This window comes from Octopus bimaculoides, chromosome 29 (genome assembly GCF_001194135.2).
Source record: "Octopus bimaculoides isolate UCB-OBI-ISO-001 chromosome 29, ASM119413v2, whole genome shotgun sequence".
Taxonomy (NCBI): domain Eukaryota; kingdom Metazoa; phylum Mollusca; class Cephalopoda; order Octopoda; family Octopodidae; genus Octopus; species Octopus bimaculoides.
The window spans coordinates 11179762-11197031 of record NC_069009.1 but is presented as its reverse complement, the minus strand read 5'-3'; the positions used below and the strand labels follow the sequence as shown (position 1 = coordinate 11197031).

General features: G+C 35.7%; 1 protein-coding gene across 1 annotated transcript in view; it reads left to right on the top strand.

Annotated features, from left to right (window-relative positions):
- The window catches only part of LOC106871602 (leucine-rich repeat-containing G-protein coupled receptor 4-like), a 61891-nt gene that overhangs the window by 10218 nt on the left and 34403 nt on the right, over window positions 1-17270 (top strand). Inside the window, exons 8-12 of the mRNA XM_052977856.1 lie at window positions 778-849; window positions 2447-2518; window positions 3643-3714; window positions 8701-8772; window positions 14857-15026. Of these exons, the coding sequence (XP_052833816.1) occupies window positions 778-849; window positions 2447-2518; window positions 3643-3714; window positions 8701-8772; window positions 14857-15026 (458 nt within the window). The remainder of the gene's footprint in view (window positions 1-777; window positions 850-2446; window positions 2519-3642; window positions 3715-8700; window positions 8773-14856; window positions 15027-17270) is intronic.

The following is a 17270-nucleotide window of genomic DNA, read 5'->3' as shown; positions in this document are numbered from 1 at the left end:
TCTTCTTGTTTCTTTTTTCTTCTTCTTCTGTATGTAAAAATTATCTTTCATGAGTTCTTCATAGCAGTTCCTCTTTCTCTGTCATCCGCTGAATTCTCTATTCCCCTAAAACCTCTATTATTTAAATTACAACCATTTCCGCCGTGATAATTATCAATGTCTTCCTCCTGACAGTCTGGGCCGTCATTATTCAAATCGTCATTTTGACCTTTCTCAATCACAAACATCGTCAATTTGATCGTCGCCCACTCCATCATCAACATCATGTATAAACATAAATCCCCACGATAGAGATGCACAATCTTGAACACCATCATGAGCATTGCCAACAGAAATATTACCAACAACGCCATCATCCTCAATATCATATTCATATTCACCAGTTAAATGCTAATCCCCATCCTTATCACAAGTATCAACATTAACAACATCTCTCTCATCATCAGCATCATAATATCTTCGTCATGAATGCTACTTCCCTAATTTTCACCTCTGCCTCATCATCATATTCATCACTATCAAGACCACAACTTCTAACAGTAACTCTAGCACCACAGTTTTCCTCCTCTTCCCTTCTCCTTCCTCCTCCTCTTCCTCCTCCCTTTCCTCCCTTTTACGATTCATCATCATCATCATCAACATCATTATTGAGAACGTCATCTTAAACTAATCTTCATCGTGATTTACTGCACATCTTGTCCTTCATCTAATTCTTTACCCCAAATTCTGTCATAAACGTTATATAAAATTGCTTCTAATCTCAATTTTATGTTCCAGATACCTGAGGTCTAATGATATCAAGGAAATTAAGTCAAACACCTTCAGAAATCTGTCCAGTTTAACACATTTGTAAGTTGAATCATTTTTCATCTTTAGTATTTCATTGACGATATATTTCTAAATCTGTAACATGTGCCCATTCGTCAGTTTAATTTCACTTAAGCGTCCTCCCAAATAAGTGTTTTATGTTTTGTGAATTTGTTTGTGTGAGTGTGGGTTCATTTCTGAAATATGGGAGGAGTGCACGATACAAAGCGGAAACCATTTACTGCATATGTCTGTGTATGTTTACAATCTTTCTCTATCCGAACATTGATGCTGTTTGCGAATTAAGGTTAGAGTTGTGGAGGGCCATTCCTGAGATTTGTGATATATCATTATGTGACAATTGAAGGGAAACGTGTAGTGCAAGCTATGTCTGTATATATAAATATATATATATATATATATATGAGGCGGCGCTGTGTGTGTGTGGCTGTGTGTATGTGGCTCTTTGTGTATGGGTGTATTCATGCAAGTGTGGCAAAATATATATGTAATTCCGTCTCTATAACATGTACGGTATGCATACCTCCATCACCACTGATTAACATAGATTTCTTTTTCTTCTTCGTCTACCTCTTTCCCGCTGCTTCAATGCCTCATCCTCTTCCTCGTTGTTGTTATTCTCTTTCTTTCTTCATTTCCTTCTCTTTCTTCGACCTATATATCTTGTTGTTCCTCTTCTCTTCCTCTACTTCGTCTCCTTCAAATAGTCTTTCTCGTCTTTCTTCTTGTTCTTTCTCTATTTCATCTGTTTTACTTTCCTTCTGTTTGATCTTCGTCTATTCCTTTTTCTTCTACTTCCCTTCTATCCCCTTCTTCTTCTTCTTCTTCTTCTTCTTCTTCTTCTTCTTCTTCTTCTTCTTCTTCTTCTTCTTCTTCTTCTTCTTCTTCTTCTTCTTCTTCTTCTTCTTCTTTGTCTTCTTTGTCTTCTTCTTCTCTTCCTCAATCATCCGCTGAATTCTCGATTCCTCTAAAGCCTCTACATTTTTAAATCACCACCATTGCCGCCGTCATCATTCTCGACGTCTTCCTCCTTGTCCTCATCACCGCCATCATTCTGATCTTCATTGTTACTTTTCTCAATCATAAACATCGTCAAGTTCAACGTCACTCACTTTATCATCGATATCATGTATTAGCATAAAGCACCATGACAGAGCGGCAGAATCTTGGTCACCATCTTTAACACAGCCAACAGTAGCATTACCAACAAGTCACCATCCTCAATATAATATTCATATTCACGACTGAAACGCTAATCCTCATCAGTATCATAAGAGTCAACATTAAAAGCATCACTCTCGTAATCAATAGCATAACATCTTCATGAATACTACCCCAATATATTTTCACTTCCGCCTCATCCTCATCATAGTCATCACTCTCGAGACCACAACTACCAGCATCTCTATCACCACAGTTTTCTTCCTCCCCTTCCACATCCTCCTCTCTCCAACGATTCATCTTCATCATCATCAACATCATTATCGGTAACATCTTCGTAATAAAAGTAATCACCCTCGTGATTTGCTGTACATGTCTTCCTTCATCGAATTGTTTAGCCAAGATTCTGTCATAAATGTCCTATAAAATTGCTTCTAAATTCAATTTTACGTTCCAGAGAATTGAGTTCTAATGACATCAAAGAAATCAAAGCAGACACATTCCGAAATCTGTCCAGTTTAACAGAACTGTAAGTTGAATTTTTTTTCTTTAGTATTTCATTGGCTATATTTTTCCAAATCTGTAATATATGCACATCCTTCATTTTAAGCACCCGCACCTGTGTTTCTGAACAAGTGTTTTATTGTTTGTGATTGGGATATGTGAGCGCACGATACAACACGGAAACTACTTAGTGTTTGCATGTGTGTATGTCTGTGTATGTTTACAATTTCTCTCTATCCGAACTGTGTTGTTGTTTGTGAATCACTGCGAATGTTGTTGGGGAGGGAGGGGATTCCTGTGATTTTCGATATATCAGTGTGTGACAATTGAAGAGAAAAGTGTAATGCAATGTGTCTGTATATATATATATATATATATATATATATATATATGGGTGGTCGTGTATCTGTCTGTATATGGATGCGAGCGTAGCAAAATGTATGTGCATTATTCAATCTCTATATCATGTACGGTATGTATGCCTCCATCACCACTGATTAACATCTTAGGTTCCTTTTTTCTTCTACTTCACCTTCACCTTCCCCTCCTTCTTCTTGTTCTTGTTCTTGTTGTTGTTGTTCTTCTTCTTCTTCTTTCCTCCTCCTTCTTCTCTTTCTTAATCTTCTTCTTCAGATTGTTCTTTTCTTCTCATTCTCAACCCTCTGTTTTTTTTCCTCCTTTTTCCTTTCCTTGTCGTCATCGTTTTCCTCCTCTTTTTCCTTTTGTAATTTATATTGTTTTCCTTTCGCTCTTGCTTTTATTCTCATTCTTCTGCCTCTCTTTCATCTTTTTTTCTGGTTCTTCTCCGTCTTCTTTTTCCTTTCCCTGCTACTCTTTCGTCTCGTCTAGTTCTTATTTTTCTCTTCCTCCTCCTTCAATTCTTCTTTTTCCTCTTTCTTTTTGCTTTTACTCTACCGCATCTGCTTTACTTTCCTCTTTTTCGTCTTCTATTCCTTCTTTTTTTATTTTCCCTAATATTCTGTCATCCTCCTTCCTCCCCTCCTCTTCATATTCTTCCTTCTCGCCGTCCCTCTCATTATCATCTTCATTCATATCTTTTAACTATATCTGATTTTTTCGTCATGTTATTTAACATTTTATCACTAATCTTTTCTATATGTTTGTTATGAACTCAGTTTTACGTTACAGGTACTTGCATGACAATAAAATCACGTATATTCAACGCAGTATCTTCGAAAACCTTCCGAATTTAGAAATACTGTGAGTTGGGCCGTTTTTCTTTGTAATATCTATTTCACCATATATCTAGTTTGTTAATATTTTCTCCAACTTTGTTTTTCTCTATCTCTATTTCTAGAGTGTTTCTATCTAACACTCTTACACTCTCTCCATAGTTTTCTGTTTGTGTGTGTGTGAATGGGTGTTTGTGAAGTTGAAGTAGTGTGGGTGTATGAGCATCTTTGTTACTCCTTATGCATATGTTATCTTGTTAGTCATATCACTTTTTCTACTTTTCTTTGTTTTCTAAACATCAGTTTACCTAATATTCATATTCTCATTATTCCACTACATTCCATTGTCTTTTCCCCCTTGTCTACTTCTTTATTGTAGTTTTATAATTTTCTCCTTTAATCTTCTTCATATGTTCTTGCGTGTGAATGTACATATGCTGAGTATATCAGAAAAAGTGCCCAACTTCTCGATGCAAATTCGAAACGTTGTGTCTCAGTATTGCTTAAAGATAACAACGGATTTATCAGAGGTTTTTCTAACACAAATAGACCCTATTTTGAGAAAAACGAAATGTTAGTTACTCTCTTAGCTGAAAGGAAGCATCATATATGAATTGATCATCGGGGAAAATGAAATTTTTGTTTTAACATAGCTCAGATTTGAGAGCTCATGAGACTTTGGAATAAAGTTCAAACGGAAGCTTAACGTTATATTTCAAAGCACGTGTTAGAATTCTGACCAAACCTCTGGATGTTAGGCATCATGAGTTACTCCTCGTTTGACAATGACTTTATAAACCCTTTTCGTGTCTGTACCACAAGATTTCTTATGGAAATTCTTATTAATGTTCTCCTCCCACGTCCTACGAATGGAGCTTTTAAGGGCTTGCAGGGAAGTGTGGGGCTTCCAACAAACAATTTATGATCAGTTCATGCCAAATGCTGAGCTTTAAAGAGCTGAATTCAGATGATGAATGTGACCCTCACCCTAACCCTAACCCTAACCCTAACCCTAACCCTAAAACCTTTTCACAAACTCATGCCTGGGAAACTTTTTACTCACTGCACTCGTGTGACAAAGACCATCTTGTTGTTATCAGAGAGCATGCAGGTGAAAATCATCACTTTGTCACAGTTTTTGCACCTAAAAGTGACATTTTGCTCTCTCGTGAGAAGTTGAAGCCAAAACGAGGCTGCCGCGTCTGTTTCTGTGCATATCGTGGGTGAAATTCTACTCATCTATGTGAAATGTCACTCGAGGGTTGTGTTTCACTTTGTCCCAGATAAACTTATAAACTTCGCCCTCTCCAATCTTCTAAACATTTGTCCTGGAGTTTCAAGACTCCTCACAGGTTTTATATACAATTTCATTTTCAAATCTTCTGACACAAGAAGTCAAGCATCTTATGGATTGAGTTGGATCTCTTCTGATCGATCTCTTCAGCTCCAGATTGAAATAATCCTTCTGGAAGTTATGACCTCTTTATCTAGCTTTCCTCTCCACTGCTCCATCTTTCTCAAACTTATACACAATTCTCTTGATAGTTCTTGAATGGAATTCGAAGATGGAATCTAGAGAATGAATTTTGCTACCATTACTGAAGGTCTGGATGATCTTAACCCTCTCAACATTGCTCAATAGGCTGAGGCTGACACAAAACTATTTCATCTTTTCTAGCTAAATAACTCATAGGGAGTTTCACTGATTCTCACAGAAACTGGTGTCAATATGTCCAGTCAACTTATGTACAACACATATAACAAAAGGCAAATTGACAAGTGTATTAGTTTAAAAATTTTCAAGAGTTTTCTAGTATGGCAACTTTTGCTGTTACACCTGTTATATATTTCGGTCTAAGTATATGAGCGAGTGCATGTGAGTGTATCAACTTTTAATCTATTCTCTATCATCATCATTAGAATCATCACCAGCACGAAAGTCAACAACAAAATCAACGTCATTATCTTCATAATTATCCACATCAGAATCATTATCACAAACATCAACATCACAAACAGCAGCAGCAAAATTTTCTTCAACAACACTATCACATTCCTCTTGTCTTAAGACTCCAAACTATATACGTCGACGACGTCTAACACCTCACCCCCTCTCCCTCCCTGAGTCTTTTCTGTGACGAAAAAAGCGAAAAAGTGAAACCAAATTAGATGAAAACTTATAAACAAATAGACATTTCAAAATTATCTACCTCAGTGCGTTATAGCTTATGGCCAGAAGGATAAGCGAAATACTCAATTAACAATTCCCAAATGCTTTCAATTCTTCACTAGGAAATATACAAATAAAGCAAGCCTGATGAGTTCACATAGAGAAGAAACAAAACATGTTATTTAGACGTGAACTTAGTCACGGCTCTGGTTGTTTTCTTGTGATGCTTTTAAAGATTTTCAAGAAAGTTCTTCCAGAACTACTGCAGATACTTTTCCAGAGCTTCCTTACATATAGGAAAACATCCCAAAGAGTTAGAAGAAGGTATATTGATTAAAGAAGAGGTAGAGAAATTCCTAAATATTACAGGTATAACTCTGGTCTCACATGTTAGGAGAGACATGAGACTCGTTGTCAGAAAGTAGGTGATTACATTTCGAGAAGAAAAAAAACATACAGCAAGGCTTCTGTTCACGAAAGAGATGCCTTACACAGCAACTACAGCAAAGTAACTGGTACTAAAACAACAGCGGAACTCTTCAAACATGGATGATATCTCGACTAAAACATCATCAATATTCCAGCATCAGCCATCTTTAACTAGTCTGCAAATAAAATGTTAACATTTTAAAATCCCTGTGAAGTGTTTCAATGCGCGTAAATTTGTAATATTAACAGAATGTTTTCTTGCAGTCAGAACCTTGTGCTGATGATGAAATATATATTATATCATGATTGTCAGAGTAGAAGCTTCATTATTATGTTAAGATGTTTGGAAGAACACCCTGTTAATGAAACAATGTAGACATTAGTCAGTTCTATATGATGCATACTTTTTTCATTAAGCGAATGCCACAAAGTTTTTGACCAAAAGCAGTATTGAACATTGTATAATTAGAATTTAATTTGAAAGTACTTTTTGACTACGTTGGCATCCAGAATCAGTAAATGCATCATGTATAACTAGTGTACTTTACGGTACTTCATGATACTACATAGTACTTTGCACATTTCCCAATTCTCTAGAAATTAAATAAGATTTTAAAGTAACATTTCCCGCGAAGTAGAATTCAAGTGTCTATGGACTGATACTATTAGTTCGTCAAGTATGAAATTTGTAGAAAGCTATATGGTAAAGTTTGACAGCTGCTCATTTTGCGCCATTCTTATATTTTGACAACCTCTATTCTTTGTTAGAAAGGTGACACACCTATTTCTTTATTCTTTGCCATTCATGAAGTATTTATTAATCGTTTTCTGCTATTTTTGCTTAGGGATGGATAAGTCGGAAATTTGTTCAGTTTTGAAATGAGTTCTTTCTTCGAAATACAGCATCACAGACAGCTCGGAATATTAATGGAGTATTGCATTCTAATGTTATCACACAGCAGACAGTATCAAGTTAGTTTGCAAAATTTCGTTCTGGTGAATTTGACCTCACAAACGAACCACGCGGTCGAAACAGAAGTGGATAATGACGAACTGAAAGCCACCGTCGAGGCAGATCCCTCTTAAAGTGCCTGTGAATTATCGTTGTTGTTTGGTGTTAGCAAGCAAACAGTATTGACTCACCTAGTTCAAATTGATAAAGTGAAAAATGTGGATAAGTGGGTTCCACACGAACGCAATGAAAATCAGAAACAGCAACGTTTCCTAGCCTGCAGTATGCTACTTTCTCGTCACAAAAATGGATCACTTTTAAATTCAATTTTAACATATGAAGAAGAATGAATCCAATACAACAACCGTAGGCGTTCAGCACAATGGTTGGACAAAGACGAATCACCAAAACACAGTCTGAATAGCAAAATTCATGAAACGAAAGTGAGGGTGTGTGTATGGTGGTCTGGCGCAGGTGTGATCCATAATGATTTCATTAAACCTGGCTCATCAATCATGGCTAAAATATACTGCAGCCAACTGGACCAAATGATGCCGAAACATATTAAAAAAACTACTTAGATTAGTCAACAGATCTACTATCTTATTCCAAGACAAGGCTAGATCACACATCACAAAAATGACATTGGCGAAACTACAGGAGTTGGAGTTGGAACTTCTCCATTTCCACCATACTCACCTGATCTTGCCCCCATTGACTCCCACTTCTTCTAGAATTTGTATAGCTTTTTGACTGGGAGAAATATTAAATCCGACGATGCTGTAAAACAGGCCTTCCAGGATTTTATTGCATCTAGGTTGCCAGGCTTTTACAGTTCCGGGCTGTAAATGGCAAAAGTGTATTGACAATATGGGTGCATACTTTGATGAATAAAACTATTCCTTGTATTTATAAACATTAGCAAACTTCTTTTCTTTTCTTCAAATTTCAGACGTGATGACCTAATATGAAAGATATATATTTTTTCTACAAAAGTTTAAAGTTGAACATTAATTCTTACATATATTTTGAATATGTCTCTTAAAGTTGATAATTGGTGTTAAGATAAGTGTTTTAATTATTCATGATTCATTTTTTTCAAGTTTGTCATTATATTGCCACTGGAGTTTATATGGGAAATAATATTTGTACATAATTATGTAAAACCAACATTGAGCACAAAACAAAGTCTCGGTGTTGCTTTGTTATTCTTATAACTAAACATCTTCCATTTTTGTTACTCGGTTGTCAGAGAAAACTTTCTCTTCCGTTAGGATATCGAAGTTAGATTAATGGAAACTACCCATGCCCAAACTATAGACAGAAAAATCATAGAGAAATAAACATCTGTGCAGTAAACATGAGCTTTTATTCAGTTAGTTTAGACAGTATATTAACCGGAGAAACCAGACTTATAAATTGTACCTATTTCAACTTACAGAATACTTACTTCTTTTTTCCAGAAATTTGAGAAACAACCGAATACAAAACTATGAGGATGGCGCATTCTTATACCTTCCCAGCATAACTCATATGTATGTACAACAAATTTTTCTTTATTGGAAAACCAAAGTCATTGTAAAATCATAAAATGATGTCATCAGACTAAAATTATAAAAAGATGCCATCAAACTAAAATCACAAAAAGATGTCATTAAATTCACAGTTATTTAATACAGTTGACAATGAATAGTAATATGTAGGTTTTAATTTTAGTGGGTTACCATGGATATTTCTGAGTATTGTGTTTTGTCATTGCAACGTCGGTGTTCAATTAACATGTAGGTTGGTTTGATATAATTTCATCGAGGCTCGGAAATAAGAGGTGTGTTCAAAAGGTATCCAACCTTTGTACGTTTCACAAATTCTATTTAATCTTCTACAAAATACTCCTATTGGGATTTTTCGCACTTGTCCCAGGGGTTTTGTCTCTGTTTCTATTATTTCTGGAACATTTTGAGAGTGTTAAGGAGCACTGCTGTCCCTTTTCTCATAATTTCCTCTCGCGACTCATATCGCATCCCTTTCAGCCGCATTTTTAGTTTGGGAAAGAGCCAGAGGTCACTTGGTGCTATGTGGAGAGAGTAGGGAGCCTATCGAAGAAGTGGTATATTGCTTTTGATCATGAAAGTTTGGATTAGGAAGTGCGTTCAAAATCTACCTTAATCGACTTTTTCACCGGCACTCACTGTATGCACAAATCCTCCATTAAAATGCAATGCACTGATCCTCTGCTCATTTCAACTTCGTGAGTAAATCCGCTGATTGTTACATGACGATCTTCCATGATTATTTGCCGAAAGTTTTGAAGCAGCTCCTCGTTTCGTCTTGTGTATGGCCCACCTCATAGTTCCTCGCTCACCGCTGAGGTTCGGCCATGTCTGAAGCAGTTGTACAACTTCTTGATGTACGTTTTTCTCAAAGCATCATCACTAAGAGCCTGCCGAATCTTCTGGGTGATTTCAGCTTGTGTATCACTCAGCCTTTATCAAAACCTAATGCAATATCTCGCTCGATGTGTCCGGTCATCTTGTGTAAAAGCGAAAAACGCGGTATACTGACGCGTCTTACCGGCTCGGCATACTAGCTATGAAATCGCTAGTATGAAAGTATGAAATCGCATGCGCAGGAAAGGTGGCGTTACGTCCCACTTAAAGGATTTTACCCACGCAGAATTAGTTTTGGCGAAGAAAAATAGTCTGATAGGTTTTGGACGCACCTCGAATGAAGAATAAATTGGAGTTGGATCAGAGTTCTACACACATGCACATAATAAATTTAGGAAATCTCGAACGCAAGAGAACAGCTGTAAAAAGATTACAAGGCCGAGTAAAAATACTTCTTTAAGACGAGAAAAGAGTCAGTAAGGTTCTACAGAGCCTCAAACACTTTAAAAAATCAAATTCTGCATGAGCAGTCTGTACCTCGGAGTTAAATGATCACTGCCTTTCATAAGGTTAAATTATATCTTTTGGAATGTGGAAGCATTTTTATAAACACAAATGGTAGTGTTGAGTGTGTTCAATCATTTGTAGCGGGTTGCTAGCGAAATTATTCCGTCTTATAATGAGAGTATGTGTAATCGATCTTCTTTTCACAGCTATTCTCCTGCATTTGAGATTTCATTAAGTTCCAAAATATTAGGTTGGCAACTAAATTACCGCCGTTTTTTTAAATTTAAATTTTTCAAAAGGTTTAATAAAAAAATAACAACTAATTAATCAATAATGTATTCCCCCTTGTTTGTTTACAACTTCTTCCCAACGTTCAACAAGATTTTCAATACCTCGTGGGTAGAAATCACCCGATTTCAACTCGAAAAATTGATCCAACAAAGCTCTCAATTCTGCATCAGTATTGAACGAAATTCGGCGCATAGCATTTGAAAGAGATAGAAAGACGTGGAAATCCGTTGGTGCCAAATCAGGAGAGGACGGTGGGTGTGGCAGCACTTCCCAACCATGCGTTTGAATGGCTTCCTTGGTCATCTTGGCGATACGAGGACGGACGTTGTCGTGCAGCGGAAGAACTCCATGCTGACGATTAGGTCTTTTCTCTTAATAGCCGTGTTGATTCGTTGCATATGTTGAACATAGAGTTCCGCGTTGAGCGTTTAGTTCCGTTCAAGCAATTCGTAATGGATAATCCCCTCCCAGTCACACCATATGCACAACATCGTTTTACGCAGAAGATCTTCTTTCACGCGCGGTGTCGCTTGTGTACCGGGGCTAAGCCATTCTTTACGCTGCTTCATATTGATGTACAGGCACCATTTTTTATCGTCAGTAACGATTCGGTAAAGAAATCGTTGCTTGTATACATGAGTTGAGCGGTGACGTGCAAGCAAACCAGCGGAGATTGTGGCTTATTGATTTTTGTTGTTGTCACTTAAATCATGCGGAACCCATGTTCCATACTTCTGAACCTTTCCAATCGAGTGAAGATGCTTCTCTATAGCAGTGTGGAAGCATTCCATTTTCTCTGCCAGTTCCCTTGTCGTTTGACGAAAATTGTCGTGCAAATGTTGGTTTAATGGCTCTTCATCGATCTCAACTGGACGGCCAAAACGAGGTGCTTCTTTGAGGTCAAAATTTCCATTTTGAACTCGGTATACCAATCACGAGCGGTTCTTTCAGCTATGGCACCCTCTCCATACACAGCACAAATGTTGCGAGCAGTGTTTGCGGTCTTAGAACTTTGATTAAGATTTCTAAGAAGGAGGTGTCGAAAATGTTCGTTTTCTTAACTTGACATTCCATTTTAATGATCTGAAAATGAATAAAAAATAACTAAAATCAACTAGAAAAGAAAAAAAAATAGATTACAAAATTTAAAGACGCGATAAATTCCAGAATTAAAAAAACGGCGAGAACTTAGTTGCCAACTTAATACAAATACCACCCTAATGCCTCCATGCTTATATATATATATATAGGAAAATGAAAAATAATAATAAGACAGAATGCTAAACTGACAGCATATTTTAATATAGATTTCTAACCGTCTTTCATTGCATGGCAAATTTTCAAGAAGAGTGAGAATGAAAATGTTTTTTACAAAAGAGTAAAAAATATCCAAAAAAAATAATATATAAAAAATAAATATACCAATACATTATCTTGTCTTTGAGGTTTTAAAGTTCAACGGTAATCCATGTAGATAATAGTTGGAAAAATAAGGATGCTTGAAATTGAGAGTTGTGTTAGGTTTAAGAAAAGAAAAGGGCCCTTTTCTTTTTTTTCAATTATACATTTACAAGGGAAAATTGCTGTACGGCCGCAAGATGGTCTAGATTGAGGTAACACAAAGGAAAATGAAAATGTACCGTAGGACTGGAAACAAAGAATGGACAGACAGAAAGCCCGAAAGAAAGGGAAAGAAAATAAACCGTATCGAAAAAGGGTTGGATCAGAGAGAGACGTGACTGACCGAGTTAATGGTTTGGCGAAAAAGGAAATGGATGAGAGATACGAATGGTCATGGGTTATGTGGTAGTGGGAGGAGAGAGAATGAGTGGTGGCAGGTAGAGAGACAAGAAGCAAACAGAGTAATGTGCTAGAAGTGTAAAGAGAGAAAGAAAGAGGGAAGGCTGGAAACAGAGAGACAAAGAAAAAGAGAAGAGACAGAAATTGACACAAGAAATAAAACGTTATGTAAAACGTTAGAGCGTTCAACTTGTACGTCACAAATGTAATTTCACTTACGTAGAACCAACGCCTTCACAGTCGTATTCTCATATGAAGTTTTATATGTATATACATTTCGATATATATCGATTTATAAGTATATACATTTGTTGATTTTCAAAAGAGTACCTTATGAAAAACGTGGAGTTGTGTCGCAAAATGTACCTAAACATCGTTTGTTTTTATAGAAAGAATGTTCTCAGATCGCTATCAATAAAAATATAGTTTGATTGGTTGAGGATGGTCACGTTGTGTAATAAAAGTACCTTTGATCTGATATCTGTTACGGCCACGTATTAAAATCTTGTGATATTCATGCGCAAAGTCACGTCAAAGGTTTAGTCCTGTAGATTTGTCATGTGACAGAACAATAAGTGAATGGGCTGTTTTGTTAGTCTGTTGTTTGTGTCAAGCAGCTGTGAGAGAATGCAGCTATTATCAAATTAATCTAAGTCGTGGTGACAGCTTGGTGTAGCTTTAGGGAATGATTCATTCCTTCGTACCATCTTCCAAGTGTGATCAAAAGTGTCGAAAAATATACGTTACTCTGAAACTGTTTGGAGTTTATAACAAATTTGAATCGTTTGTGAAACGATTCACTGTAAAACATGAATTATTTACGCTCGCGAAAGTCATGTCAAATGTTTAATGCAGTAGATGTGTCATTTGACAGTCAATAGCTATGAAAGATGAAAGCCACTTCTGAATCTAGGTTTGTTTATCCTTTTGGTTGTCTCTAGTAGCAGTATGAGCAGCTATTAGTGAATGATTTAGTTTTTCTCAGCAAATGCAATGAAACGAGTGAAAAAATAATGTTACTTTTAACCTAAGTTAAGAATCGCTGAAAAATATCAGGTGAATAACATATAATTACATCTTCTCCTCGACCTACGACCGAGTTCCGTTCCAACTGACAGGTGGTAAGTCGATTTGGTCGTATGTCGGATTTATATTTATAAACGCCATTTTTATTCGAACGAGCTATAAGAATATAAAACACAAAAAGTTAATACATAATTATTGTGCATAAAGTTAAAAATACATATGTACTCATTTGTGTGGTAAACAAAATTACAATGTAAAGTAAATGTAAAAATAATACAAAAGAAATTCTGCACACATACAATAAAAATTGTTCTTGTGAAAAAAGTGCAATTGAAAATAAATTTTTATTCTTCGCAGTCTTGTTTTTGGGTTGAAGTAGATAGCTTTTCGAGGAACGTAGTGAGATTTAAATAATTTTTTTTTCTCATATATCTTACGATAACAACGGACAGCAACTTGAATGATACGCTTATTTTGTCCGTGGTCGTAAGTGCGGATGGTCGTAAGTTGAGGATAAGGTATAGTTCTTAACGTTTTACAATAGCCATTTAAACATCTAGAATTTATTTATTAAGTATAAATATAGTATATCATCAACATTGATATTAATTGATTAATATTAATATATACCCTCATTATTTAACACACACACACACACACACACACACACACACACACACACATATATATATATATATATATATATATATATATACCTTATGTCATCTATATTTCATATGTCCTCTATATCCTCTATATGTCAACTCTTTTAAATTTTCGAATTTCCAAGCTATATCATCTAAAGTAGATACTCTATCTGCATTCTACGTTGATTTAATTAATTCCCTGATATTTGAGAAATTGATATTCCTTCATAATAATAACCCAGTACCCCATCATGTTCTGCGCTAGATGAAGTGCTAGGCTCCCTGTTCGAAAATATAAGGACACAGATAGTGTGTCGTATAGCCTGCTAGAAACAATGTTTCTTGTGGCTAAACCAACAGTAACATTGTCCCCTTCGGGAGAGCCACATTGTTGTCAAATAGGTGTTATTATCATTATTAGTACTAAAAGAATGAAAATATTACTTAATATTTCGAATTATATATCTTAATTCATTTCCCCAATCAATAACTATGATGATTTGTATAACGAATAAACTCTGTACTTTTCAGCTTCTGCATTGATTTGTATCTAACTTTAAGACCCGATGTTATGTTGGCTGAAAAATAAAAATCCTTAGCGACAAAATATCCCGTCTACAACAGTTTTGCTCAACAACAGTGGCAGCAAATCGCCACCACCTTATTCTTGGCACTAAAGCGTCCCTAATGCATGCTATAAAAGAATCGGCTTACGTGGCTTATTTAAAGTAACTTTATTATTCAATACATAAGTTACAAGAGAGGAGGAACTTAACATATTTTCGGTTTTAACTAGAAATCATTTCCCTTTGTTGTTGTCATTAACAACTCTGGGAAGAAAACATGAATGTCATTGTTTCTATAATCTTGAGAGAATTATATTATCCTTGTTTCTTGTCAAATACAGCAGGGGTTTCTCTACACCTCTAAAGTACATACACTGTTCTGTTTATAATTTCAGTGACCTCAGAAACAATAACGGTATGAATTGTGGATGTCACTTGCCAGCCTTTATAAATTATACGAACACAATGTTCAACAGAAAAGTAAGTGTCGAGGGCGGGTGTCAGACAGATTCAAGCAATAACCAAAGCAAAGTAATACCTATAATGGAATACTCGGAATGTCAAAGTTAGTAAAATCTTCCTTGTTTTTGTTATTTTATTATTACCACTAACAACGTTGGCGAGTTAGTACAATTGTTGGCACGCCAGACAAAAGACTTAGTGACATTTTATCCATTACGGTCTGAGTTTAAACTTTGTCCAGGTCGGCTTTGCTTTTCTTCCGCTTGGGGTGGATAGAATAAGTATCAGTTGAACACTGCAGTCGATGTAATCGACTATCATCCTCTCCTCAAATTTCAGGACTTGTGGCTTATTACCACAATGAAAACACCGATATATTCTCTCCGGCTCTATTCTATAACTGATGGTATATAGAATAGAGATGTGTGTGTTTTTACTTTTCACGCGAAAACGGCTTCACCAATTGCATTCATTCTTGTGATACATGAATAATTTAGCCTCGGACAAATAATAGGCTGTTCATTTTATTTGTTTTTTAATTAAAGAATATTAAAAATAAAAATAATATTGCTTTTTATATTACATTCACGTCTCTGAATGTTTTTAAAATATTTACTTCTGGTTTTCTAGCGTCAGTGACATGAACATATCTCTTTATGTATATCTATCTATACCTCTCTCTATCTATTTCTCTCTCTCTCTCTAACATATCTCTCTATCTATACCTCTTGTCTTCACTTTCATTCAGACGATATTCTTTTCACTTTCAATTTCTATATGCCACTGTTTAACTTCAAAGTTCTTGTTTTCACTGTAAATTAAGTTTTCAATTGCTATTTACAAACAACTATAAATTACTGACAGAAAGAAGTTCACAATTACTGATGTAAGTAATTTCATAATTTATTGACAGAAGTATCTTCCCAAATTTCACTTTAAAACGTACGGGTTTGTGTTTTTCTGCTGTTGACGGTTTATTTCTTGTTCCTTCCATTCTGGCTCTTTGATTCACTGAGTGATAAATTTCGCTTCAACCCGTACAATACTTGATTTTCCTTTAAAATTTCTTATGTACTTTCTGCCCATCGTATTATGAAACATAATTTCCGTTAACAAGTTTTTTGTATTGTTTACTATCCTTTGCACTTGTGTATTTCTGTATACATATATAACCATGCCTAGAAGGAAAATGTCAACTTTGTCGACATTACCACAGACTTTGCCGCACCACCACCACCATCTGGAAGATCTTATCGTTCAGAAATATGGATATGTTTTTAATAAAACTTTCTACGAATACGTGTTATATCATGTAGATTCTGAATATACAAGAATTTGGGGGGGAGGGGTTAGGTGTTTTAGGTGGGAGTGAGGAATTTCTGAATATTCACCAGAATCCACTTCAATTCGTCTTAACTTTCAAGAAAAAGGATATTTTTTAATGAAATTCTCTATAAATATACATACGTTGGACTACGTAGATTCCGGGGACACAGGAATTTGAGAGGTGGTAGGAACAATTGGGGGTTATTTTGAGAAATGTTTCGCACTCGGGGGTGTTTCGGAACAAGTCGTCCATATTTATTTCAATGTCTCCGTTTTCAGCGTTTGTGCATTTGTAGACTTCCACTGAAGCAACAAACAGGCAATGAGGGTAAATGGAACCCTCACCAGAAAACTCGTTATGCTAAGAATAACAGCTAAATGTCTAGTACACAGAAATATGTTATCAAGGCAACTTATCTGTTGCATACCATTTTTTTCACTTAAAGTAATTTCCCAGGTGAAAGTTTCTAATGCAGAAGACACCAGAAGCAAACATAAGGAATATACACTAACAGCTAAATATAGAAGTGTAACGTATAATTTGCAACATAATCTCTACAATAAACTTAATGTTCAATGGAATAAGTTCCCGCTTGAACTTTTTAAATTACATATATAGTCCGAGGTATGAATATTTATAGAGAATTTCATTAAAAAATATCCTTTTTCTTGAAAGATAAGACGAATTGAAGTGGATTCTGGTGAATATTCAGAAATTCCTCACTCCCACCTAAAACACTTAACCCCTCCCCCCCCCAAAAAAAAATTCTTGTATATTCAGAATCTACATGATATAACACATATTCGTAGAAAGTTTTATTAAAAACATACCCATATTTCTGAAAGATAAGATCTTCCAGATGGTGGTGGTGGTGCGGCAAAGTCTGTGGTAATGTCGACAAAGTTGACATTTTCCTTCTAGGCATGGTTATATATGTATACAGAAATACACAAGTGCAAAGGATAGCAAACAATACAAAAAACTTGTTAACGGAAATTATGTTTCATAATACGATGGGCA